Consider the following 23,168-nt stretch of genomic DNA (forward strand, 5'->3'; position numbering starts at 1 on the left):
ATGATGGGAATAGCCAATAGTGGAGAAGATCGCGATAAGGATCCCGTTTTCAAAACGAGAGAACTTCAAAAGATACGGAAATGGGATGTGGGTGACGTCATGAAAATGGCAGCGTAGCACAGACTCGTTTAATCGTTCATGGACCTTTTCATATTGATTTGCACATTTTCCAGAGGCACAAAATAGTACATAGTCGAGGCACGTGTCTTCTAGCTGCTGTCCCGTATTAGTGTTCGCGGACACTAAGAAAACGTTCGATATGTCGTCGTCGCGGCCGCGAAAACGGTCCCACCAGTCGCTCGATTCGTCGGATCATCGAGATGAATCCGTAGCCATGTCGTACGAAGAGCTTAGTGGCGATCATTCGCAGCACAGTGAAGCGACGAGGGTAAAACGAATGAAATGGAGCTTTGAGATGTCTTACGAAGCGATTATAAAGCGATCGGAATCAGAAAACGGCATAATCGAGCGATTGGAACTAAAAAACTTTATGTGCCATCGTTTTTTGGAACTCGAACTCAATCCTCAAGTAAATTTCATCATTGGAAAGAACGGAAGTAAGTGAGGCCCCTTTTGGGGAACGAGCGAGCCTATCAATTCATTGTGTATTTATAAAAGGTGGAAAAAGTGCTGTTATGCAAACGACGGGAGAATGCTTTACGTTCGATCCGGCGAACGCCGGATCGCGTCTTCTTCCTTCGAGCGTCGTTTTACTTCTTCTTGGGCTCTTCGATCGACGTTACTTTGGGGGATTCTAATTGTTGTTCTTTCCCTACTCGTCGTGAGAGGGCGTGGTCAGGCATTAACATCGACGTCAAAACGTGGACTCAAGTGATCGGAAGTCAATTGACTGGACTCAAAGTGGCGGACACTCAGAGAGCGTTTCATATGAATTCGTTCTTGTCGGAGAACGTTTCCGGGCTGGAAATGGTCGAACGAATTGCTAGTGGATTGGAAGCGTTTTTCGATCAAAAACAGAAGGCGGTTCAAGATCTCGCCGCGATGAAGCGGAATTATTGTATCAAGACTTTGAGAAAAGCGACTACTACGTCAGCCCTGACGATTCTTCTCGAACGGTCGCTCCCAATACGGATGGGTATTCGAACGGATTACAGTGACGCCCATTTTCCTAATTCTTTATTGCAAGCATCCTATTCGGAGTAAGAATAGAAACAAAACTTTAGGAATTTCAGTCTTATATGTGCGCGTGTTCTAGCATTTTCAAACAGAAGGTTTCGTTCGATCCGAGTGTGATCAAACTCCCGGATGCTGTATCGAGAAGCGACGCTGGCGTCGCCGCCGCCGAAATCCGATGGGCGAACGGTCTCGACGATCTCTTCAAGAAGAATTACCAAAACGACTCGTCGCTAAGGTACAAAAAATAATCCTATATTTTATATATTTATTAAATTTTAATTAATTAATTAATTAATTAATTAATAGGTGGCAATACTTTGCGACGACGCGTGGCATGATTCGCGTCTATCCTTCCTACGAATGGGGACGCAATTTCGCCGGTTTCCATCGCGACTACGATCCGCGCATTCGTCCCTGGTACGTTTCGTCCACGTCCGGGCCCAAAAACGTCATGATCATTCTCGACTGTTCGTCGTCCATGGTGGGCACTCGCTAAGGCCGCGGCAAAAACGATTCTCAACACGCTGACGCAACAGGATTACGTCAACGTCATTGGTTGTCTCTTATTTTATCTACTAGTGGTCTTGTCTGTTTCTCCTATACGAATTCTTTGATGTCATTGTTTGCTTGTTTCTTATTGTGTCTGATCGTTTATTTATAGTACACTCCGTTTACTCTTGTGTTGATTCGCGCGCGCTAGTGAAATGGAAGAGGAAGTTCTTCTTCGTCATCGAGAGGAAACGAAAGAACTGCGAGGTTATACAAAGGTTCCGCCTATAAAACTATTCTCAGTGCTTTGAGTTAGCTCGTCTTTTGGCTGTGCGAAAAGCGGCGAAGGGCGATAAAAAGGAGAAGAAGCGTGCGCTAGCCGAAATTGAAAAATTGGAGAACGAAATGAAAGAACGACACGAAAGAGAACTCGAGCAACTGAAAGAGAATGACGATTCTGGTGAAAAACCACTGGCTCAGCCGCCGAAACAGTCGAGAGCGCAAAGAAGAAAAGTCTATTCCATGCAACCACGCCCACGTCGATTTCTAAAAAACAACGAATTTTTTATAGGAGCGAAAATTAGGCGAGGCGAAAGAACGAGAAGATCGCGTGCTAGCCGAAGAAGAAGAGGACAGAAAGACGTCACAACGGCATTTGGAAAGAGAGAAATTGAAGGAGTTGCTTTCAAAAGGGAATATGACAATTCATGACGTAAGATCAGAACAAATTAAAATTATTAGTTAATGTATATTTCTAGATTGCGCCAGATGGTGATTGCCTTTATAGTGCCATAAGCTATCAGCTGAGTCATGAAAAGGCAATTTTTTATCTTTCAGTCCAATTGACTAATCCATTGTCTGACTTTTTTTAGATGACGTACAGCGCTAAAGAGCTTCGATCTTTAGCTGCAGACGAGATACTATACATATGTTCCTTTTCTTATTGATCCACGAAAGTGGCCACAGTCCACAAGGTCCTCAATCTTTTTCTTCGTTGCCACACACGTACTTAGGCTTTATTTTTAAAGACATACGAGAATATTGCACGCAGATAAAGGAGACTAGTAATTGGGGTGGTCACGTTGAGGTATGTACATGTATTTTCTTATTAATAATATGGTTGAGCCTGGTGATAGATTCAAGCACTATGTGCCAGACTTAATTGTGCCGTGCGCGTCTATCAAGCGGAGGAAAATCAGCCACTTTTGTTTGGCTCTGGCTCAAAGACCCTTCACTTCGTGTAAGTTGGTTACGATATGATGAGAAGATTGGCGGCCAAATCGAATTTCTTTAGATATCATCGTCACGAATACGGATTGGGAGAACATTACAATTCCGTCACAGTCCAAAACAAGTAGGTCAATTAATAGTAATTAATTAATTAATCAATCACGTTGAAACACCCTTGAGGTTAACATAGCATTAATAATCCTCCCCGTCCTCCTCGGCCTCCCCTCATTCCACCACGCCCACCAAAGCCTGCATCTAAAAAATACCAATAATAATAATAATAATTTTCGTGACTAATTTAATTTACCTCCTCTGCCGCCTGGGCCCTTTTGACCTGGGGGTCTCGGTAAGAAACGCATAAGCGGGGGAGTAGCCGATTGGGATCAATGTACAGCTAATTTTTAATTGAAATGACGTCACGGTTATTAATTACTTATTTTACTAAACTACCTTGTCTTTCACTCCAAATGATTATTTCGCTTACATTCCTTCAGACAGTTTAACAGAAAATAACTACATATAGAATCTCTCGATTTTAATTTTAAAGTGATGGCCCCTTTTTCTGTTTTCCTCACGTATTCCGTCATTGGTCCGAAATACGGAACCTTTTCGATGGTTGCCGTACAAACTAAATCACCCTCGCACTCGTGCATCACTTCTCCCACTTCTAAAATAACGAATTATGGGCTCTATCTCAGAAAAAAACCGCCATTCTTAGATTCTACCTATGACATAGTCGGGAGGTCCTTGCGGGTATCCTGAGAATCCTCCGCGCCCTCCGCCTTTGCCTCCTCTCCCGCGAAATCCTCCTCGCGAGCCTCCGCGACACGAGGGGCTAGGGACCGAGACATGTGATTCTGCGCAGTAGACGCACGTGACGTAAACCCCACTTGTCTCTCGTTCTCTGTACAGAAGCAAGTGTGGAAGCTCGCATATGATGAAAAAAATCCCAATAATAGTTGTTAGAAACCCGTTTCTACTTTTTCAGGGATTCGTGTTTGCAATTACCGTCGCCGTTTCAAAGCGACGACTATTATCGTTTCGACGATAACCAGAAAGCGCTCGAAAATGTTTCTGGCACATTCTAGGGTATCATTTACCTACATATACAAGGTTTCGGTTGAATTTCAGCATTTGAAGGAGGCTATAGACAAAGAAGAACAGTCTCTTTTTCATGTAATATGCTGAGAAACCTTTGTATGTAGGTACATGTTACTCTAAAATGTTCTAGAAAATTTTTAAAAGGTTTCTAGATTTTTGGAAATTTTTTCTTCGATTTGCGAGCTTCCACCCTAACACACTCCCTAACACACAAACGAGACAAGTGGGGTTTTACGTCACGTGCGTCTACTGCGCAGAATCACATGTCTCGGTCCCTAGCCCCTCGTCTCCGCGACCCCGGTAGGCCATGTTTTCTGATCGAGATAGCGTGCGCCGAGTCCTGCGGCTCTTTGCGCACGCTGCACTGTTTTCTCCGCGTGCTCTCTGACTGTCGAATTTGACAGCCGACAGAGGTAGGCCTAAAGCGCAAGATCGCCCACGTCCTGAATCCGAAGAGACTTCAAGCAAAGGTAACGCGTCACCTCAGTCCACTTGCAACAAACGGTTAACAATAACAACAATCAACAATTCGTTGCAACGAACGGCGGCCAGCAACGACGATGTCGGCCGTTTGTTGCAAGCCTTATGCGTTGGTAATCGGACACCGCGATGCTCTCACATTCCCTGCACAAGAGGACGGCATGACTAAGTACTGCTACAGCATGACTTATTATATTATTCAGGCTGTTTTTTTAGGCTGGCAGGGGGTCCTGAGCATGACCCCTTATAAAAAAACTGCTCTTGGGCGTCCTGAGCATGACGCCTTCAAAAACTGCTCTTCGGGGTCCTGGGCAAGACCCCGTCAAAAAAACTGCCCGCATGAAAGCAAGAAGAGGACTGTTGTTTTTTTATTTTTATTGAAATAAATTTGCTATACTCTCTCCTTTTCTCCATGGCGACGGCAGCACACACGGGGTGTACCACCTCGCCGGTGCCCCATCTAACCTATCTAACCTACCTATTCTACCTAACGCGCAAACGCTCGCTGTGCGCTGTCATGTTATGCGCCTAACTACAACCGAAACGTGCAATATAAAGACAACAAGCAAAACGTCCTCAATGCTTTCTTGGACACCTGCCTTCTCCGATCCAACGTGAAATCAAATGAAATGCGGCGGCGGGTTGGCGCGTGCAGAGCAAGCTCGTGCAAGCTAACGTACGCTACAAAGCAGAACAGTTCAAATCGTTTCTCGCGAAAATGACTTACTACGGAGGCATTTTGGGCGGTGCGACGAGCTCCAACATCGGAACGAGCTCGAGTCTCGGCTTGAATCCTCACTTGGAGGGCGTCGACACATGATGCGTGCAAAGAATTGGCGAAAGCGTCGGCAGGCCTCGCACCGACCGATTGCTTGCGCGCATTAGGCGTGACAACGAGCGGCGGCGGCGACACGACGAAGATCCGAGACGACATGGAAAAGGAAAAGAATCGGCGCGAGAAATATCCGGGCACGTACGGGCCCATGGCAACGGCGTGCCCAAATGGCCAGTTGATCAATCCAGACGAAGTATGGATGTGGAGGCTGGGGCCATTTGATTGGCGACGAAGTATCCGCATTTTGGATAACCCAAAAAGCGATTAAAATGATTTACGACGCCGACGACGGACTCGAAGCGGCTCCCCACGACGTCCAGTTTCTTCGAACGAAATTGTTTGACTTTTTGGGCATGACGGTTTGCAAATCGTCTTCGTCGTCACCGTTCGTAATTTATTAAACTATTGATCCATTATTGATTAATAATTAGATTCATGAGTTTACGTCTCACCTGAGCCGTTCTACCGCAATTCGGTTCTAGACAGTCCTGAAGAGTGACTTTATCACCTGGAAGAGGCACCATGGGTCTAAGGAACAAAAAGGATAAGTCTCCTAGGACATCATATGTAGGATATGAGGCACCCCATTCATTCCAGGCATATTCCCCCAGAAGTATCGTCGTCTATTCGCCGCCGACACGGGAAACGCGTCAACAACGACAGGACTACACTATCAAGAAAAAATATATATAAAATTAATTACTGTAATACTAGATATCGGGTTTCTTACCTGAAAAAATCTTGAAATTGTTTTTCGAACTTCGGACGTCATTGACATGACATTTTCAAAAAGCCAAAAGAAGGGTCTTGATTGGCTGTGAGCGCACGACTCGTTCGCCGTGCACGGATCGTGAACGCACGGCTTCAAATATTAAAAAATGCGATAAAACTCGAAAAAGAGCTGACCACTACCCTCTAGATAGAAAATCCTCATATCAATTTCTATCCAAATAAATAAATAAATAAATAAATAAATAAATTAGTGACGTCATAGTACCATTCTTGTTTCGGACTGCATCAATTTACAACAATACCAATTGGAATCTTCTTCAAACACGGCACCACAGATCTAAAAAAATTAATTAATTAATTAATAATTAATTAAAAACCATATTTTTAAACAGACCTGTCCGATTTGAACAGCAGGCGTTTTGGGACACCAAGACTTGAACCACTCTTGTAATTGTTGCAATTTCGACTCGGACATCTAAAAAAGAGAGAATCAAAAAGAAACTCCCTTCTCCTTCATTGTATCTTTCTTACTTGCGCCCAGAAACTGCAATCGGTCTCCACGCTCGTAATAATAAGCGACATCTACAATATACATTGTACGGTACACTCGTCTATGCACGTGCACGTCACGTGCCTCTTCCGGTTCCGCCGGCGCGTCTCGCCGTTCCGCTTCGGTATTCGATCGCCCCTTCGAACGACGATAAGACTCACACGTAGTCGAATAAAACGCGAAGCGCGAGCGATCTGCTACTTGTACTGTAGTACTGTATGAAAGAAATACGAGAACCAATGAGAAGGCGCCGCGGGTGCGTGGGAGGTCCTCACGCACCTGGACGTCTTCCAGAAAACATTGTTCCAGTGAGCGCGCGTTCGGCGCGTTCGGCGCGTTCGGCTTCCTCGTCGTTCGGAAAGTGTACGAATCTATAAAAAAGTCGACGATCGAAGCGATCGCTGTTTTTTTACGTACGCGTAGCCAGTAGGCCTTGACGTTTGTCCTTCGTAAGCATCTGGATAGTCGATCGACGACACTTTGGCGTGTTCTCCATTTTAGCAGTCGTCCAACTTGAATCATTCCCATGGGGGAGCTGGGGGGGCCTCCCATCCCTCCCGTACAGTGCCTTGCGAACATCGACCGAGAGGTTCCCCACGCGCAGATCGAATCCCGATTCGAGCTTTTCTTCGCTTGATGATTCGCTAAAAGGCGTGTAGGTGTGTACGATGACGTTGGACCATAGACACGCCCGGATTATAACAAGTCGTCCTTTGTCTTCGAGAATACAGTACCGTCACTCAGGTGACCCTATCGTAAAAGTCCGCGGTATATATTGTGGTGAGAGAACCGACGGACCCACCAACGTGTGCTCTGGCTAGTTCTGGGCTGCACGCCCCGACAGACTCGCCTCGACGACTCCAGGCGACGAGCCGAACAACTCCGCGCCCGTGAGCAGTACCGTACAACTACAGTGACCATCCGAATGGCTAGTCAACCGTACCAACGGGGAACCACCTACGTAAGCTATCTCTTTTGGCTCGTCTCTTCCACTTTGAGCGGCTCTTTTCAGTACCAAATATCGCGCGAATTGGGCTTTGTCCTTCAACCAACGGTAGCCCAACAAGCGTCGCTGCTTCTTTCGCTCAATCAGGCACGGTTTCACGCGCACCGTTTCAACCACGCAATAATCGATCCATTCTTTTCTCATCAACAGATAACGGAACACATTCGCCTCTATCTCGTCGCTCGCAACCTGATCGACGAATCCGTGCGCCCGGTCGTCGTTCGCTGTGGCGACGATCCAATCGGCAAAGTCCTCGGCGTTCGACAATTCACACTCGTTCACGACACGCTCTGGTATCTAAACACACGCCTTCAATTCTTCCTCATATACTGACTCTTGGTATAGCTCTTTGCTGCTTCCCCACTGCCGCAGAGTGACTGTCCAAAGACCCGACGCTCCCGCCATCATCGCTGCCGTTGCCGCCGCGGCGGCGTCTCGCGCTCGAAACCGTGACATCGCTGCGACTCCGACTCCAACTCCGACTCCGACTCGTCCCTTCCTTGTACCTCCCTCAGCGCTGCCTCCATCTGACTCGGGACCATCAGCTGCTTCTCGAAGAGAGGCGGCAAGATCGAGAGAAGAGCAATCGAGAGAAGAGCAATCGAGGGAATCTCGACCGTCTATCGGTACAGAAACAGAACGACCTGTTAATATTTTTTTTGTATTGGCTAATTTTTAGAAGAGGAAACAGCAGTTCCCCTTGCTTCTTCGACTCAAACTTCTCTCGGCTACGACACGGGCAACGACAGCGATGCAACGATCATCTTGTCAGCCGGAGAAGAACAAAAGGAGGAAGAAAAAGAAGAGGTAGAGGAAGAAGAAGAAGAAAAAGAACTGGAGGAGGAGGAGGAGGACGAAGACGAGGCAGAGGAAGAGGAGGAGGAGGAAGAGATAGAAGAGTCTGGCATTTTTATCCAGCGTTACCAGCAATTGTCTCAAGAGGACACCGACGTGCCAGAAGTCAACGACGACAATTACATCTATCTTGACGAAATGCTAACCGAGTACGAATTCACGGAATACGAGCCGGACAGCGTATCGAGTTCAGACGGTTCATACTACTCCGACTCTGCTGAATCAGAACAGATGATCAATGCTCAAGTGGGAACTGTTGATACTGACGTCAGGTCTTCAGTTGGCGTGCACAGTGCGACGGCGGCGGCGGCGGCGGCAGCGGCACGCACGTGCGTCGTCTGCTTGACGCGGCCCGTCAATGCGACAATCACCCACGGGGTTTCGGCACACTTTGTCTGCTGCATGCGCTGTGGACGACGTTTGGCAAGAAAGCGAAAGGGCTGTCCGATATGTAGAAAAACTATTGAGTCCGTTATATTGACTTATACCTAATGTAGACGTTGCCCAGAGTCTCTCTCTATTTGACTATCAAAATTAATTGATAGGGTTAGCTCAGCGTCTTGGTATTTCTTTGGACTCTGAAGTGTTCTCACCTTGATATTTGGTCATCATGAAGGTAAAACCAGTGGACGAATCCTTTCCAAACGGCGAGAGGGCGTCCAGATCTTTAGCGGATTTCTTAAGGAGACGAGCGACGACTGAATCAAGTGGCCATGCACCTGACGCTTCTTGCAATGACACAATTGTTATAAATGCATCATCGGCATCAGGCATCTTCTGCCGTGATGCGCCCTCACAGACACGCTCATCTGCTGCGTCAGCCACAGCATCAAAATTCGAAAGAAATCTTGAACTAGTAATTTTTACACCAAGTGTTACAAGGCGAGCACCACCACGAGCACTACCAGTAGGTAGACCACGAATCATAGGAGCGCCTTTTTTCTTACACTTTTTCAGAGCACCCATTGACATACATGAAGTCCCACTCTGCTCTGCCATGGCCATCGGAATCTGTCTCAACTCCATGCTGCCCGTCACTGGCTCTTCATTTTCTTTGTCAACCGCTACAAACGATGTGTGGCTGCTAATCACGCTAGCGCTGGTGCTCAGCTTTACGATGGCCTCCTTGACTGCGCTGCCAAGTTGCTTCTTTACAAAAATTTTGTCAATCAAATCACTTTCGACGTCTTTGATCAGTGATTTGATTGCAAGCTGGTGAACAGCTTTTCCTCCTCCACTACTTCCACTCGGTTTCACTTCAAAATCAATAGACAGCTCAAGATTCTCCGTTCCTATGTACCCTTTGAGTGACGCGGAGCCTTTTAGGTCACCTACTCGTGGAAGGTCAATGAGCAAGCCGTAAATGATGAGACGATCTCCGCTAAACACCGGAGGAACTTTTGACGGAGTTTGAACGAGTTTGCTTTCCCCGGGTAAGGACCAGTTGATGTGAACGTCGGAAACTGACGGAGCCAAAGCACGCTTTAGCATTCTCATAACCTATAATAGGAAAACAGACATGAAATCATCTCATCCCCTTGTTTATAATGACAATTCACACCTTGGGCTGCATTCGTTCTCCTGATTGAATGAATTCACTTGAGCCTTTACCAGCTTCGGCTATTCCTTTCACAAGTTCAGTTGAAGCGCCTGATCCGATCCCAACAGAGAAACACCTACAACACCGAATTTGTCATCTGACATCATCATAACTCCAAAGTCATTACAGCTTACCTGGCTTTGTGAGCATTCTTCTTTACTTCTTCTATCACACCGTATGTATTGGATACGGCCCCATCTGTGAGTACAAAGATCTGCTTTGGAAGACCTTTCACAGATGGCATCTTGAAGATCTCTTGGAGGGGTGCTAGCAATACTGTTCCGCCGAGATTAGCGTGAAGACTTTTCGTGTGCTGCATCGCCTTGTCTAGATTGCCCTGATTATAGGCAACGCTCTCTTTAAACAACTTCTCGTGGCTCGATCCGAATCCCACGATATTGAAATAGCAATCATCGGGTATGCTCTTCAGAAACAACATCATCGTTTCTTTGGCAGCCTCAATGTAGCCGCCACTCATGCTACCACTTCGATCTATAACGAAGATCAGTTCGCTCACTGCATCCGTTGTACTGAAATGAGGAAAGTAGTTCAGCGTCACTGCTGGATCAGACAGAAGAGCGACGCCGCCCTCCGCTCCCATCTCAACAACAGCATGCGGTTGGTGAGCGTTCTTTGGCTTGATGGTCACAACCACGTCTTTGTCGAATCTGTGTTCTTCAGCCAATCGAACTAGCGTTACGCTATACCCATCGTCGTCTACTGGTACAGCATGTTCAGTCGTCAGTTGATGAGTCGGCGACGTGACGCCGTCGACATCGGCTTCAATTCTCATTTCAAAGGAGAATGTGTAAGGAATCGCTGAAGCCGGCAGATACGTCACGCCCGTCGTCGGATTCGTCGATTCGGCTGGCTTCGATGACGCTGCGTGATAAGGCGGTGTTAGAACGGATGGAAGATTGAAACGAACCGAACTGAACAAACAAATATAATTAATTAAATCATCGACTTTATCTGTTGCTAAATATCTTTTCTACCCGTCGTGTTCTGTCGGCAATTCCATTATGAACGTTATCATCTCGACCGTCGCTTTCTTCTTTGGTGGAAGATTTGCGACGCTCACCGTGAAAATGTCGTGACGGACCGATTCCATAAGAAAAGCCGATTGACCGCTTGCGATTGCATCGTCATACGCTTGCTTCGCTTCTTCTTTCTCTTTCATTATCCCGACGATCTTTCTGTCGTCGATTAGAGCCGTGAAATCGACGACAGTCGACGATTCGTCGAGAGGAAACGTAAAAACGGCTTCAACTGGGTTCCCTTCCTCGTTTTCGTACTCCAATCGAGACAGGACTCGAGCCGTGTATCCAATTACAGTGCTCTCGACTCTAACCGATCGCAGAGGAATCGGAGAGCCGCCGCTCTTCTTGCATAGACCACACGGCATGAGAGGTTCAGAGGCTTGCGCAGTGCAACATCCTGTCACGTCAGATACGGCCTACACACACAGAATGAGATCTAATAAGCAAAACGAATAATTAGCTTGCAATTTGCAGCGCAGTGCCTGTCATGAGCAGTTTGTCATTAGAAGAGCTTTTGAGCTGCTTTCATCAAATCTTCCCACGTTGTTTGCTTCGGGAGCTTCTGCTTCTTAGCCCACTTTGTAGCCTTGTTTGCCATTAGCTCCCATTCGTCTTTGAAGCTTGCGCACGTGACCTCCAGCTAAGTCAGAACGATGGCCGTTGCCCAGATGCTCTTGCACACAGCAGACGATCCCTTTCCAAACGGCGAGAGAGCATCCAAATCTTTAACAGATTTGCTGACGAGACGAGCGACGGCAACATCAAGCGGCCACGCACCTGACGCCTGCTGCAATGACACAATTGTTATAAATGCATCATCGGCTGTTTTCTCCACTGACGCTTTCGCCTTCGTAGGCAATTGAAACGCTTTATGCTCCTTCTTCTTCTTCTCCCCCTTCTCCTCTATCTCTATCTCTTCATCGTCATCAGACCACTCTGAATCATTATCATCCTCATCATCATCATCCAAAACAGCAGCAGCCCTTCGAAGCCTCAAACTGTTCAACGCGGATCCTCCAGCCACGTAATTCCTGGCATCTATAATCCTCCTCCTCCTCCTCCTCCTCAGCGACCGGAATACGCCTTAGATTCGTGCTTCCCGCCACCGGCTCATCGTTTCCTTCATCGACAGCTACAAACGATGTGTGGCTGCAAATCACGCTAGCGCTGGTGCTCAGCTTTACAATTGCATCCTTGTCCGACTTGACTGCGCTGCCAAGTTGCTTCTTTACAATATCTTTGTCAGTCAAATCACTTTCGACGTCCCTGATCAGTGATTTGATTGCAAGCTGGTGGACAGCTTTTCCTCCACTACTTCCACTCGGTTTCACTTCAAAATCGATAGACAGCTTGAGATTCTCCGTTCCTATGTATCCTTTGAGTGACGCGGAGCCTTTTAGGTCACCTACTTGTGGAAGATCAACGAGAAAGCCATAAATGATTAGACGATCGCCGCTGAACACCGGAGGAACTTTTGATGGAGTTTGAATGACTTTGCTTTCCCCAGGTAAGGACCAGCTGATGTGAACATCTGAGAGTGATGGAGCCAATGAGCGCTTCAGCATTCTCATTACCTACAGGAAACCAAATATGTGAAGTGTCACCCTAATTAATACCGTAGTGAGAATTTATACCTTAGGCTGCATTCGTTCGCCAGCTTGAATAAATTCACTTGAGCCTTTACCAGCTTTGGCTATTCCTTTCACGAGTTCAGTTGAAGCGCCGGATCCAATTCCAACAGAGAAACGCCTGCAAAAACAAGGCAATTATTTCAAAATGAACATTGACTGGAAAGACAGTACCTAGCTTTGTGAGCATTCTTCTTCACTTCTTCAATGACACTGTATGTATTGGATACGTCCCCGTCTGTGAGTACAAAGATCTGCTTTGGAAGACCTTTCACAGATGGCATCTTGAAGATCTCTTCGAGAGGTGGCAGCAATTCTGTTCCGCCGAGATCGGCTCGTATGCTTTTTGTGTGCTGAACGGCCTTGTCTAGATTTCCCTGATTATAAACAACACTCTCTTTGAACAGCTTCTTGTGGCTCGATCCGAATCGCACGATATTGAAATAGCAATCGTCGGGAATGCTCTTCAGAAACAGCATCATCGTTTCCTTTGCAGAGCCGTAATATATTTGCCACTCATGCTTCCACTTCGATCGATCACGAAGATCAGCTCACTCACAGCATCTGTTGTACTGAAATGGGGAAAGTAATTGAGCGTCACTGCTGGATTGGCTAGAAGAGCGTCACCGCCCTTCACTCCCATCTCAACGACGGCGTGCGGTTGGTGAGTGTTCTTTGGAAGGGAATGAAAGGCGGACGCGGTCGACGCAAATCGAGACTCTCGAAAATGGGCGCCTTGACGACGCGAGTCTCGCGCGCCCTCCGCGTCGACGTCATCGTACCAGACGGTTCGACGTCGAGAAACAGCGCCGACGCACGTATTACTGACGGGCTCAAACACGCGAGCCCACGGCCCGACGTAGTTCCAAGGGCGCGAATCGACGACGAGTCGTCGACGCGTACCGTACGCGAGTGCGAAGCAATAGGCGACGTGATGGAGCTGGCAGCCGAGACCGCAGTCCTTGTTCACGTCGCAGACGAGCTCTCTCGCGTCTGCGCATGTGTCCGATTGGGGATTTTGGAGCGTTTCGAAGCGGCTTCGAACGAGGCGACGGAGTTTTGCCGCTGCGACGTCGTTTTTCGGCGACCTTTCTTCGTTCGTATCGGTCGTTAGGGCGGCGAGAAGCGGCTTGAGGCGGTTTGCTAGGTCGTGCGACTTCGTCTCGGCGCGTACGAGTCGCCAGCGACATGGGGAGAGAAAGGCTATTTTAGGCGCGTCTGTCCAACTACATTTGTCCTATTATGTAATCTCTTTTTGTGGAACTCTTGTGGTGACGTATGCATGACGTCGGCTGAACTCGCGCTGCGCTACTGCGACACGTTCACTTTTGTTCCCCTTTGCAATGACGCTGCAGTGGACTCTCGTTGCTTACTTTCTCTACGGCGAAATAGGCCTCGTTGCTCTCCTCTGCATTCCCAAAATATCCGCGAGAAGGTAAAGCGACTCGAACGTGGCCTCTTCGAGAGAAATTTCGACGTCGCTTTTGCAGATGGAATCGCATCTTCAATTCTTCACTGTTGAATTGGTACGCTACCTTCTACTTCTTTGCTTTTGTTGCCGTTCTAGTTCTTTTCTTCGCTGGCAAGTCTATAAAAACGAAAAAATTCATAGACTCTATCCTTTGATTTCAGATGCCATCAATCAGATACAAAAACATCCCGGAAGAGAGGCGATGGAAGGCAAGACAGGACCTACTCACTTGCACGAGCAGACTCTCGACTCTATTATTCGATTTCGAGCACAGAGGAATTTCTACATCAGCGGAATGGCCCTTCTTTTAATCGTGTAAAAAAGAGACATGTCTAATAATGTTGTTGCCTTATTCGATTTCTTTTTGTAGCGTGCTGCAACGAATGATTACCTCGCTGTGCAGAGAAGCGCGACGAGAGGCGTCTCACGAAGCAGCCATAAAACAGGCCACCAGTGCGAGTGATCAAGCGCAAAAACTGATGGAGGAAGATGAGAAATTGAGGGTCAGCTTGGGGATACAGTATACGTGTGGAAGTCTTATGGACGGTGTCTTTGTTGCAGGCTGACGAACTTGAAAAGGAAGAAGGGAAGAAAGGTGGCGAGACAGAGGATGTGGAAAAAGACGAAATTGACGGGGAAAAACTTAGAAATGAGCTGGAGCGTTTGAAAGAAAGTTGGGTCAGAAAAACAGGTTCTTTATCTCTTCCTCATTTGGGGTTTTCAGAAAATGCCACATTGAAATCTGATGCCGAGGCATCAAGAAAGCAAGCCAAAGGCGTTTCTACGGAGTATGATCGTCTTATGTCAGAGCATTCTATTCTTCAGGTATATTGACAAGATTTGCTTGCTGGAAAGAAATGACTTTTACATATAGAAAAAACTGCAAGACGTGGAGGAAAAACTGCAAGACGTGGAGGGAAATGAAGAATCGAAGAAAGATCAATAAATCTGCACTAAAAATGTGACTGCTCTGTTTTGTTGTTGTTGTGCTAGCGTTGCATGACGTATTAGATAATACGGGATCGGTGTCTTGACAACGTCATCAACGCGTCGGAAAGTGTCTCCAGCTCGTACAAAAGAGAATGGGCAATATCCAAGGAGCGCGATCAAAAGGCAACCATAGTATAGAGGCAAAGCGAAATTCTCTTGATTGCTTCGCAAAAAAACCCCAGGCAAACGTCGAAAAGCCTCCACCGATTCTCCGCCGAAGGTCCGCGAATCGAAAACGCCACCGCCTGCCGCTCCAGCCGTCGCGGACGAAGAAACAGTGGCGACGACAAAGAGAAAACGACGTCCTCCTCGAAAATCGCAGACGCACGTCGATCCCGCGTCGGCGAAAGCTGGTATCTCGACAAAACGGCTTAGGCGCGAACCAAACTCTCTCCGTCTAAGGCACGAAAAAGGAGGTCGCCTACGTAGAATTGTTAAAGCAAACCGGTCAAAGCCTCGGCCTTATTTTGGCTGGTGCGAAAGCAAACGTTTGGCTTGCCCATGTTTTGTAAATATTCCGTTTTTTTTTCTCCCTCTCCTCCACCAGGCGGAGCGGACAAAGGGCAACTGCTACGAGTTGGTGGTCTACGACCGAATGGAATAGCGAATCAGTGAGAGAGAGAGAGAGAATGGGGGGAGGAAGCACATACATACAGATATATATATATGATTCTTTGTTTTGTCTATAGAAGCGAGTCGCTTCAAGTTGGCCATCGCATATTGGCTGTGAATGGAAAGAGCACCGATGCGTTGACGCACGACGACGTCATTCAGCTCGTAAAGAATGCCGAAGAGATGATCAATTTGGAAATTGAGTACGACGCACCGTTGGATGGTATGCTCGTTCTTTCCGCCGTCATCGATAGAGAGACGTCGCGTTCCTGCGCGCTTTAGGCCCGTCTCCCGATGACGGAGTCACAACGAAGACGGTTTTGATTTGTCTGAAAAAGGAGGGCTCCACGTTCGGATTTACGATATCGGGTGGAGTCGAGAAGGGCCGTCCTTTGACGGTGTCCTACGTTCGTCCGGGAACGGCTGCGTATAAGTGAGAAAGAGGGGATCGACGCATGACGACGTTTTTGATTTAGATGTAGACGCCAACTAAATGCTATTTTACCTGCATGCAAAACGATGAGTCCGTTCTTAACTAGAAGTGAAGACCAGTCGTTTCGTCAGTTGATTGATTGGCGACGGAATCTGCTTCAAACCTTCGCTAGTCGTTGCTTGAGACAGACGATGATTGACGAGAATCAGCATGTCAGATAGAGACATGCCCTCCTTGGCATACTCATTCAGCACGGCTACCAGGGTGCAGATATACCATGAGCCGTGCGTTGTACTGCGAAAGGAGACCGTTTCAGGTGCCGTGGAGTAGCCAATGAGAAAATCAGCCCCGAGAGGGATTTTGATCTGTTCTTGGGCATCGCGTTGTGCGATCCTTGGCAAAGAATCCGTCTCAACTCCTTTATCCTCCCCAGAACCCCGGCACGCTTGAATGAAAAAAAGCTTCGGTTTGAGATTCAAACTGGGACAAGCGAGTCCGTTCACTTTCGACAAGATTTCGCTCACGGACACGGGAAAGGAGTCGGAGCCGTAGATAAAATCTTTTTTGCCGTGCGTCAGAAGGCAACAAACGAAGCAATCGTAATTGCTGTGATCTCTTTGTCCGTAACTGGTCATGACGCGCACGATTTCGCTGCTCGTGCAATCGCGGTGAATCAATACATCAAAATTGAGGTTTTTGAACGCTGTTTGCAAATGTCCGGCATCGACGCTCGTGCCCTGTCGCAAACCCAGATTCAGTTCCGTTCTTTGAAAATGTTCTATGCTTATGATGACCGCTAAGCCTCTGGGATTTCGTTTCATGCTGTAACACGGCAAAGCGTCTCTCAAGCGACCCTTTTGATGATGATGATGCGGTCTGCTATTAACAGCCATAGAATTAGCACCAACCACCACTCTTCCAGAAGCAAAATCGTTTCGTGGCTGCACACCCATTGTCTCAGGCACATTCATTACTTCCTCTGGCAAGTGTGCAGACACATCCATTGGTTCGTCGGGCAAGCGTGCAGCCACTACACGTAAAACGCTATATAAAGGGTTAGCATATATAAAACAATTTTACCTCTTTGATAGCCAAGTGTCAGCACATGCCCTCCAGCTCCACTTGGTCGAACAACTTCCTTCCTTTCCTCGAAGATTTTCACCACATTCACCAAATCACGTCTTCCCAAGATATCCATCAACTCAATAAGAAAATTGAGGTTATCTTTTCCCAGGTGACCTCTCGCCTCCAACTCCGTTAAAAAACTCTGCAAATCATTCAAATATTGACGTCGACCACCTGGTATATCGTCCCAACAAAGCTGCTTCAAAGACTCCAACTCAGTTGACGTTATGCTCTCCGATAGAACGTCGACGAGACTACGGAACGAATGGTCAGGGTTGACCACCGGTTTCGCGCGGGCAATTTCTCCTTCCGACGGCCGAATATCAAACTTTCTTATGATATCAAAGCGTTGGATTCTTTCCAAGATTCGAATCAAATAGTTGAGATTGTCTCGTTTTAGAAGACCCAGCTCTTCCATGAAGTGAAAAAGCTCTTGCGCCGTTCGTGCCCGTTCTCTTTTGCCTGCGGGAATATCTTCGGCGCATAGTTGCTTTATTCGGCCCAATTCGGCTCTGGTTAGCTCGTCAGAAATCTGCTTCAGCTTTTTGCGATACTGAAGACTGGCAGCCATCTAGAAAACAAAAGGAAAAAGACCGGCAACCCTTTTAGAAAGTCTTACGTTCAGAGTAATCCAGGGAATGACTCGTTTTGACCCGAAACCAGAGATATATCTCTGTCGTTGTCGTCACGCCATGCCCCGGATCCAATAAAGCGCGCGCTAATCTCGTTAGCAACACTGTAATTGGCGAAGCGGCGTTTTCTGGGTCTTTAGTAATGCTAAAGACTTCTCTTTTTCGTGGGAAGCTCCGCCCTTCAATAATATACGGGATAATGTAAAAGCGCGAAAATACAGAACCCATCACATGCACCTCCAAGGTTTTCAATACGATATAAATGTCCGATCGACCACGAGAAAACTTTTGTGCTAGTGGCTACTTTCTTACATATAGATCTTGAGAGTTCCGTGTCAAGCGACTTTGTGATGGTTCACGTTCATTCGTAATTCCAATAGCTGAAATTCGATTTTGGTTTATGCGTTCGTTCATTCTTTTTCTATTTAGAATCTGTGCCTTTTTTTCTGGCTCGTTTCGATTCCTAGCCCCTGACATTTTATGAAATGCGTTTCTTGTTGTTCCCTATTATCTCGAGAATTGGCGTATTTGCTTGAAATTTCGATCGACGTGACTCCGTTGAACGTTCTCTTGATCGTCGTCTACGTTGCTTGTCGAACAATCCAACGTCTCTTCGACGAACTCTAAACAGGCTCAGATGGTAAATAAAAATCATTTTGTAATCATTATCTAATATTATTGAAGGGATTTCAAAGCGGTGGCATGAGCACATACCCCGGATGTGCTCCCGAGCACATGCCCCGGATGTGCAGATTTCACTTCGCTCGGCTCGCTCGCGGACACGTCTCTCGTCGCTCCCGTCTCGTGTACATCTATCTACGAAGTGCTGCGCGATCTCGCTTCTCGTTGGAAGATCGCGTATCCCTCCTCGAGCCTTCGATCGCTAAAAGAAGGCGAATATGGGCGAAGTACTCGTCGTAGCGGCCCTATGTATCGGCCTAGGACTAGGTAAGCGTGAATCTTGCGGTGCGAAGCGCGCGATCCCGTCTGCCCTTACGCGCACGTGTCCCCCTACGCGTCCTCTCACGTTGTTGTTCGCTTCGTCGACGTTTCCCATTTCTTCGACGCTAAAACAGTTCCGTCCCAGCATAGATCTCCTCTCTCTCTCTCTCTTCTTAGCGGATCTATGTAAGGAGCACGCCGACGAGCTCTTTTCGTGCAAATCGGGCGCGTTCAATTGCGTCTCGCGATCGTTCGTCTGCGACGGCGAAAATGACTGCGATAAGGGCGAAGACGAACACTACTGCGGCGTCGGTAAGACGAAAAGCGTCCGATTCGATTCGTCTGATTGGGTGGGGCTCCCTTTTTCCCTTCGCATTTCTTTTGAATGCCGTAAGACTTTCTATTGGTCCTTCTCAGTGAAATGGGAACGTAAAATCGGGGGGGTTATCACCCCTGGGGCGAACAATTCCCTCGATCCACAAGGCGTTCCGCTAAGAATTCCTTTCATTTGCGCAGATTGCGAAAGCAAGGGCTTATTCCGTTGCGTCATCGGACACCCGTGCATTCCGGGATCGTGGAAATGCGACGGCGACAACGACTGCATCGACGGATCCGACGAAACGACGGCACTATGCGGAACGAGTAAGCGAAAATAAAAGCAAATCGATTTATTATCTCTGTTTCTAATAATAGAATGCGACCGACCTAATCAATTCCACTGTGGTTCCGGCGAATGCATAGCGGTCTCCTCCGTGTGCGACGGCAATCGCGACTGCTTCGACAATTCAGACGAAACTCCGCCAAACTGCTGTAAGAAAATATATTAATTAATGACTAATTATTTATCTTGTGTTTTTTAGTTGCGACTCCTGAGCCTCCCTGCAATACGACTTTTCAGTTCGACTGCAAAGAGGAGTTGTCTCGATGCATTCCTCTCCAATGGAAGTGCGACGGCGAAAACGACTGTGACAACGGCATCGACGAAGATGGATGCTCCAATGCGCGACCACCACCTCAGCAACGTAATAAATGAATAAATTTATATATATATATTATATACATATTGTATAGCGTCACCTGTTTCTCCTGGTCGGTCACGTCCCACTGTTCCGGCTATACTCCAGTGCAGCGATCGCGAGTACAAGTGTCTCGATGGCGAGCGTTGTATTCCCTATCCCTATCGATGCGACTCGTATGTCGATTGCAAGGACGGCTCGGATGAGGACCAAGAGACGTGCAAAAGTAACGTGGCTGAGATTTTTAATTTTCAATTTTTTCTGACGTCATAATTCATAGCTGCACCGAGATGCCCGCCCAGACTTCAGTTCTCCTGCGTGACAACGCCCCAGTGCGTACCGTGGTCGAAGCACTGCGACGGAACCGACGATTGCCAGGACAACTCGGACGAATATGGATGTAAGCGTGCATAAATGTATGACTCATTGAAAAATCAATAAAAATAAATGATTTAGGTGAATTGACTAACGCTCCTTCGTTTCTGATTGCCTCCTGCGAGGGCATGTTCAAGTGCGGCTCGGGCGAGTGTCTCTCATACAAGCGCGTGTGCGACAACAAGACGCACTGCAGTGACGGATCGGACGAGCAGAATTGCTGTTAGAATTACCAATGACGCGTTACGATTTATCTCTATTGATGTCTTTCTAGTCATCAATGAATGTGCGAGTGGGACATCGCCGTGCCGAGGCTCTCAGACGTGCGTCGATTTGCCGACCGGGTACGACTGCACGTGTCAGAAAGGATATCAAAGAACTGCAAGCGGATGCGAAGGTAGGACATCCGGGATGAGACTCATGAATCCCTAAGCTAAAACGTCCTCTCTCTCTCTAGATATTGATGAATGTGCTTCATTTGGATATTGCCAGCAGCACTGCTCCAACTCTGAGGGAAGTTTCAAGTGTTCGTGCGACTCAGGATATATACTGAGACCTGATCAGCGTTCCTGCAAATCCGAGAGTGAGTACTAAAAATAGGGAGAATAGTATTGACTGTGGGCTGTCTAGGCGGAGAGGCGTACCTGCTCTACACTCACGGCAGCGAAATTCGCAGCATGGACCTGGCGTCGCTGCAGTACGACAAAGTCTATCACTCGTCCCAAGGCACAATCTCGTACGTCGGAGTAACATTCCACTACCAAAGCAGCATGGTAAGAACAAACAACATATATTCAATAATAGATTAAATAAAATACATGTACATGTATAGGTGTACTTTTGTGACTTTCAATCTCACTCCATCCACGGCGTCCCGCTTTCCGGCGGTGACGTCATCGAGCTCTACACCGACGTCGGCGCGCCGGAGGGTCTCGCCGTCGACTGGCTCAACAATCGTCTCTACTGGACCGAGTCCGATCACGGCAACGTCGTCATGGGATCGCTCGACGGAGACGTGAGCTCGCGACGCGTGATCGTGAGCATGCCGAAAAGCAAGCCTCGCGGCATTGCCGTCGATCCGCGACGCGGCGTCATGTTTTGGACGGATTGGGGCGAGTGGTCGCTCGTCGTGCGCGCCAACATGGACGGAAGCGACGTGCGCGTGCTGATCAACGACACGGACGTCGCCAAGTGGCCGAACGGACTGACGATCGATTTATACGGCGAATACGTCATCTGGTGCGACGGATGGTACGAGAAGATCGTCGTGATGGACTACGAAGGAAAGAAAATGTAAGTACATAGAGAACGCCCTATATATATATAGAATTATATTTATCTGTTATTAGGAAAACTCTTATTCAAGGTGGCATAGGCAATATATTCGGACTCGCTCTCTACGACGACAAGCTCATATTCTCCGAGTGGCGCCAAGGCAAAGTCTTCATCTCCGGCATGCTCGACGGCAGTCACAAGTACACCGTCGCCTCGTCGGCGGTCAGCAACGTGCAAGGGATCGCGATGTATCAGGAACAGCAGCAGCCGTTCCACGATAATCCGTGTCGAGGATCGATGTGCTCGCACTATTGCGTGCCGAGTGCCGGCGCCGAGACGGGCTTCGTTTGCGTGTGCGATTCCGGTATACGATTGCTTAACGACGGCGCGACGTGCGGACATCCGGAAGTGCTCTGCGATAATCAGTATTGCAATTGGAATGGCGACTGTTTGAGGAAATTGGATTCGGTAGATCAAGTCTGCTTGTAAGTGTATATAAAATATTTATTTATTTATTTTATATTTTCCTTTGTTTTTTAGGTGCAATAAGGGGTTTTATGGGTCTCGGTGCGATCTGTTGACGCTTATTATTATTGCGCCAACTCGTTCCGCCGTTTCATCGTCTTCTGATAAATTACCTATCGTTTTCGGCACTGTTTTCGGCTTTCTATTCCTCGCTGTTGCAGTAGCCGTGATTTTCTTTTTCCTACGACGCAAATCGTGAGTTTTTTGACGTTCGATTACTGTTTGCGTATTCTAAAGACGTTTTCGTATAGGGAAGTGAATTTCGACAATCCCGTGTACGATTCGAACAGGGACAGCGTGACCGTGAGAGCGAAGGACGACTACAACACATCCCCCAACGGCCACACTCCGGTAAAATCCTTATAGAAATATATGTCATAATAAATAGCATGCACACAAACACGTGGGGGACTTAGTTATATTATAAATTATTATGTAGATGAACGGTGGCACAACGGTGACGAGCGTTTGATTGACGCGTCTCGTCCTGGTGGTGTTTATGTTTTTGGGGTTTGGATAGAAGGAGACTGGGACATGGCATGGAATGTCTTTTTTTTTGTTGCGATACGTTGTGTCAGAAAAACGAATGATACCCCCTGACTGAAAATCTAATTATTCAGAAGTACCATAGTCCTTGCTTTTTAAAACCTATTATTGTTAGAGTTGGCTCTTGAGCCTGTACATAGTAGAGAATGATTTATTTACAGACTCGTTTCTTCTTTGCGTCCGCGTCTCGAGCCCCCGTATTTGATTTTCGTCTGTCTACAAAGCGCATCATTTTTTATTGCTTGTATTTGGAATGTACTAGGCTATCGCCTCTGAAAGACGATAATCAATCACGGAAGCGGTCACGCGGCGCCGCCTCCTCCCGCCGCCGCCGCCGACGCGCTCGCCGCCCGGTAGACGAGATTCCTCGAGAGGTACCTCATCTTCAGTAGCCTCTTTTCTGTAGACTTCTAGACGAAGCTGTAGACGACAAAGAGAGGAGTGGAAAGGATCTTGGAAAATGGAAGGGATCGGCTGTCGCGTCGTTCGCGGTCCGGACTGGAAGTGGGGCTAGCAAGACGGCGGCGAAGGTGACGTCGGCAC

General features: G+C 47.5%; 9 protein-coding genes and 1 pseudogene across 16 annotated transcripts; 6 read left to right on the plus strand and 4 right to left on the minus strand.

Moving 5' to 3' along the window:
- The first annotated feature begins 248 nt into the window (after positions 1-248).
- Positions 249-1,776, plus strand: LOC136188297 (voltage-dependent calcium channel subunit alpha-2/delta-1-like). Its single transcript, XM_065976043.1, has 5 exons — positions 249-388; positions 440-557; positions 619-1,160; positions 1,217-1,372; positions 1,444-1,776. Exons 3-5 carry the CDS (start codon positions 889-891, stop codon positions 1,631-1,633), a joined length of 618 nt encoding a protein of 205 aa, XP_065832115.1. The 5' UTR covers positions 249-388; positions 440-557; positions 619-888; the 3' UTR covers positions 1,634-1,776.
- Positions 1,777-1,839: 63 nt separating this feature from the next.
- Positions 1,840-3,677, plus strand: LOC136188301 (deubiquitinase OTUD6B-like). Its single transcript, XM_065976050.1, has 8 exons — positions 1,840-1,893; positions 1,943-2,139; positions 2,198-2,338; positions 2,385-2,444; positions 2,499-2,600; positions 2,655-2,713; positions 2,763-2,866; positions 2,921-3,677. The coding sequence occupies exons 1-5, from the start codon at positions 1,842-1,844 to the stop codon at positions 2,571-2,573; spliced, it is 525 nt and encodes a 174-aa protein (XP_065832122.1). The 5' UTR covers positions 1,840-1,841; the 3' UTR covers positions 2,574-2,600; positions 2,655-2,713; positions 2,763-2,866; positions 2,921-3,677.
- Positions 3,678-6,120: 2,443 nt separating this feature from the next.
- LOC136188298 (uncharacterized) lies at positions 6,121-7,222 on the minus strand. The gene is made up of 7 exons (XM_065976044.1): positions 6,972-7,222; positions 6,834-6,925; positions 6,639-6,768; positions 6,536-6,586; positions 6,399-6,479; positions 6,270-6,341; positions 6,121-6,214 (listed from the first exon to the last, which is right to left on the minus strand). The coding sequence occupies exons 1-7, from the start codon at positions 7,131-7,133 to the stop codon at positions 6,203-6,205; spliced, it is 600 nt and encodes a 199-aa protein (XP_065832116.1). The 5' UTR covers positions 7,134-7,222; the 3' UTR covers positions 6,121-6,202.
- Positions 7,223-7,231: 9 nt separating this feature from the next.
- On the plus strand, positions 7,232-8,972 carry LOC136188287 (E3 ubiquitin-protein ligase Mdm2-like). 5 transcript variants are annotated; one of them, XM_065976027.1, is made up of 6 exons: positions 7,232-7,322; positions 7,376-7,515; positions 7,567-7,647; positions 7,711-7,853; positions 7,906-8,186; positions 8,240-8,972. In XM_065976027.1, exons 2-6 carry the CDS (start codon positions 7,480-7,482, stop codon positions 8,905-8,907), a joined length of 1,209 nt encoding a protein of 402 aa, XP_065832099.1. In that variant the 5' UTR covers positions 7,232-7,322; positions 7,376-7,479; the 3' UTR covers positions 8,908-8,972. The 5 variants fall into 5 exon arrangements, with proteins under 5 accessions (XP_065832099.1, XP_065832102.1, XP_065832103.1 ...); XM_065976030.1 differs by having other exon boundaries at positions 7,238-7,315; XM_065976031.1 differs by having other exon boundaries at positions 7,247-7,309.
- On the minus strand, positions 8,796-11,448 carry LOC136188283 (von Willebrand factor A domain-containing protein 5A-like). Its single transcript, XM_065976021.1, has 4 exons — positions 11,011-11,448; positions 10,150-10,947; positions 9,977-10,091; positions 8,796-9,915 (listed from the first exon to the last, which is right to left on the minus strand). Exons 1-4 carry the CDS (start codon positions 11,418-11,420, stop codon positions 8,968-8,970), a joined length of 2,271 nt encoding a protein of 756 aa, XP_065832093.1. The 5' UTR covers positions 11,421-11,448; the 3' UTR covers positions 8,796-8,967.
- Positions 11,449-11,473: 25 nt separating this feature from the next.
- LOC136188289 (von Willebrand factor A domain-containing protein 5A-like) lies at positions 11,474-13,911 on the minus strand (annotated as a pseudogene).
- A 56-nt stretch (positions 13,912-13,967) lies between these two features.
- On the plus strand, positions 13,968-15,188 carry LOC136188292 (B-cell receptor-associated protein 31-like). Of its 2 annotated transcripts, none has more exons than XM_065976037.1 (7): positions 13,968-14,118; positions 14,174-14,265; positions 14,316-14,469; positions 14,525-14,657; positions 14,716-14,827; positions 14,879-14,979; positions 15,050-15,183. In XM_065976037.1, the coding sequence occupies exons 1-7, from the start codon at positions 14,027-14,029 to the stop codon at positions 15,098-15,100; spliced, it is 735 nt and encodes a 244-aa protein (XP_065832109.1). In that variant the 5' UTR covers positions 13,968-14,026; the 3' UTR covers positions 15,101-15,183. The 2 variants fall into 2 exon arrangements, with proteins under 2 accessions (XP_065832109.1, XP_065832108.1); XM_065976036.1 differs by having other exon boundaries at positions 13,969-14,118; positions 15,029-15,188.
- On the plus strand, positions 15,181-16,298 carry LOC136188296 (glutamate receptor-interacting protein 2-like). Its single transcript, XM_065976041.1, has 6 exons — positions 15,181-15,267; positions 15,327-15,497; positions 15,547-15,618; positions 15,692-15,755; positions 15,834-15,979; positions 16,039-16,298. The coding sequence occupies exons 1-6, from the start codon at positions 15,237-15,239 to the stop codon at positions 16,191-16,193; spliced, it is 639 nt and encodes a 212-aa protein (XP_065832113.1). The 5' UTR covers positions 15,181-15,236; the 3' UTR covers positions 16,194-16,298.
- On the minus strand, positions 16,212-18,013 carry LOC136188286 (caspase-3-like). Of its 2 annotated transcripts, none has more exons than XM_065976025.1 (3): positions 17,934-18,013; positions 17,270-17,885; positions 16,212-17,219 (listed from the first exon to the last, which is right to left on the minus strand). In XM_065976025.1, exons 2-3 carry the CDS (start codon positions 17,883-17,885, stop codon positions 16,288-16,290), a joined length of 1,548 nt encoding a protein of 515 aa, XP_065832097.1. In that variant the 5' UTR covers positions 17,934-18,013; the 3' UTR covers positions 16,212-16,287. The 2 variants fall into 2 exon arrangements, with proteins under 2 accessions (XP_065832097.1, XP_065832098.1); XM_065976026.1 differs by having other exon boundaries at positions 17,270-17,874; positions 17,934-17,996.
- A 684-nt stretch (positions 18,014-18,697) lies between these two features.
- Positions 18,698-22,926, plus strand: LOC136188282 (low-density lipoprotein receptor-like). 2 transcript variants are annotated; one of them, XM_065976020.1, is made up of 16 exons: positions 18,698-18,894; positions 19,066-19,200; positions 19,405-19,530; positions 19,582-19,698; positions 19,749-19,910; positions 19,960-20,130; positions 20,185-20,304; positions 20,361-20,501; positions 20,554-20,676; positions 20,737-20,862; positions 20,910-21,052; positions 21,112-21,572; positions 21,629-22,039; positions 22,095-22,274; positions 22,331-22,430; positions 22,888-22,926. In XM_065976020.1, exons 1-16 carry the CDS (start codon positions 18,846-18,848, stop codon positions 22,909-22,911), a joined length of 2,589 nt encoding a protein of 862 aa, XP_065832092.1. In that variant the 5' UTR covers positions 18,698-18,845; the 3' UTR covers positions 22,912-22,926. The 2 variants fall into 2 exon arrangements, with proteins under 2 accessions (XP_065832092.1, XP_065832091.1); XM_065976019.1 differs by lacking the exon at positions 22,888-22,926 and adding an exon at positions 22,519-22,787.
- Positions 22,927-23,168: the final 242 nt, after the last annotated feature.

Source organism: Oscarella lobularis, chromosome 6 (assembly GCF_947507565.1).
Source record: "Oscarella lobularis chromosome 6, ooOscLobu1.1, whole genome shotgun sequence".
NCBI classification, from domain to species: Eukaryota; Metazoa; Porifera; class Homoscleromorpha; order Homosclerophorida; family Oscarellidae; genus Oscarella; species Oscarella lobularis.

Coding starts and splice junctions, on each gene's coding strand:
- LOC136188292 (XM_065976036.1), top strand. CDS start 14,027: ATGACGCTGCAGTGGACTCTCGTTGCTTACTTTCTCTACGGCGAAATA. Junction 14,119..14,173: donor CCCAAAATATCCGCGAGAAG/GTAAAGCGACTC, acceptor TCGCTTTTGCAG/ATGGAATCGCATCTTCAATT. Junction 14,980..15,028: donor CAGAGCATTCTATTCTTCAG/GTATATTGACAA, acceptor TTTTACATATAG/AAAAAACTGCAAGACGTGGA.
- LOC136188287 (XM_065976027.1), top strand. CDS start 7,480: ATGGCTAGTCAACCGTACCAACGGGGAACCACCTAC. Junction 7,516..7,566: donor ACCAACGGGGAACCACCTAC/GTAAGCTATCTC, acceptor GGCTCTTTTCAG/TACCAAATATCGCGCGAATT. Junction 7,648..7,710: donor TGCTTCTTTCGCTCAATCAG/GCACGGTTTCAC, acceptor TCTCATCAACAG/ATAACGGAACACATTCGCCT.
- LOC136188282 (XM_065976019.1), top strand. CDS start 18,846: ATGGGCGAAGTACTCGTCGTAGCGGCCCTATGTATCGGCCTAGGACTA. Junction 20,677..20,736: donor AACTGCAAGCGGATGCGAAG/GTAGGACATCCG, acceptor CTCTCTCTCTAG/ATATTGATGAATGTGCTTCA. Junction 21,573..21,628: donor GACTACGAAGGAAAGAAAAT/GTAAGTACATAG, acceptor ATCTGTTATTAG/GAAAACTCTTATTCAAGGTG.
- LOC136188298 (XM_065976044.1), bottom strand. CDS start 7,133: ATGTTCGCAAGGCACTGTACGGGAGGGATGGGAGGCCCCCCCAGCTCC. Junction 6,587..6,638: donor CGCCGGCGGAACCGGAAGAG/GCACGTGACGTG, acceptor TGTATATTGTAG/ATGTCGCTTATTATTACGAG. Junction 6,480..6,535: donor ATTGCAGTTTCTGGGCGCAA/GTAAGAAAGATA, acceptor TCTCTTTTTTAG/ATGTCCGAGTCGAAATTGCA.
- LOC136188301 (XM_065976050.1), top strand. CDS start 1,842: ATGGAAGAGGAAGTTCTTCTTCGTCATCGAGAGGAAACGAAAGAACTG. Junction 1,894..1,942: donor GGAAACGAAAGAACTGCGAG/GTTATACAAAGG, acceptor GCTTTGAGTTAG/CTCGTCTTTTGGCTGTGCGA. Junction 2,140..2,197: donor CGAGAGCGCAAAGAAGAAAA/GTCTATTCCATG, acceptor AATTTTTTATAG/GAGCGAAAATTAGGCGAGGC.
- LOC136188297 (XM_065976043.1), top strand. CDS start 889: ATGAATTCGTTCTTGTCGGAGAACGTTTCCGGGCTGGAAATGGTCGAA. Junction 1,161..1,216: donor TTGCAAGCATCCTATTCGGA/GTAAGAATAGAA, acceptor CGCGTGTTCTAG/CATTTTCAAACAGAAGGTTT. Junction 1,373..1,443: donor CAAAACGACTCGTCGCTAAG/GTACAAAAAATA, acceptor ATTAATTAATAG/GTGGCAATACTTTGCGACGA.
- LOC136188283 (XM_065976021.1), bottom strand. CDS start 11,420: ATGCCGTGTGGTCTATGCAAGAAGAGCGGCGGCTCTCCGATTCCTCTG. Junction 10,948..11,010: donor TTGCCGACAGAACACGACGG/GTAGAAAAGATA, acceptor TTGTTTGTTCAG/TTCGGTTCGTTTCAATCTTC. Junction 9,916..9,976: donor GAGAACGAATGCAGCCCAAG/GTGTGAATTGTC, acceptor TTCCTATTATAG/GTTATGAGAATGCTAAAGCG.
- LOC136188286 (XM_065976025.1), bottom strand. CDS start 17,885: ATGGCTGCCAGTCTTCAGTATCGCAAAAAGCTGAAGCAGATTTCTGAC. Junction 17,220..17,269: donor GACACTTGGCTATCAAAGAG/GTAAAATTGTTT, acceptor TTTTACGTGTAG/TGGCTGCACGCTTGCCCGAC.
- LOC136188296 (XM_065976041.1), top strand. CDS start 15,237: ATGGGCAATATCCAAGGAGCGCGATCAAAAG. Junction 15,619..15,691: donor CCTCGGCCTTATTTTGGCTG/GTGCGAAAGCAA, acceptor CTCCTCCACCAG/GCGGAGCGGACAAAGGGCAA. Junction 15,756..15,833: donor CCGAATGGAATAGCGAATCA/GTGAGAGAGAGA, acceptor TTTTGTCTATAG/AAGCGAGTCGCTTCAAGTTG.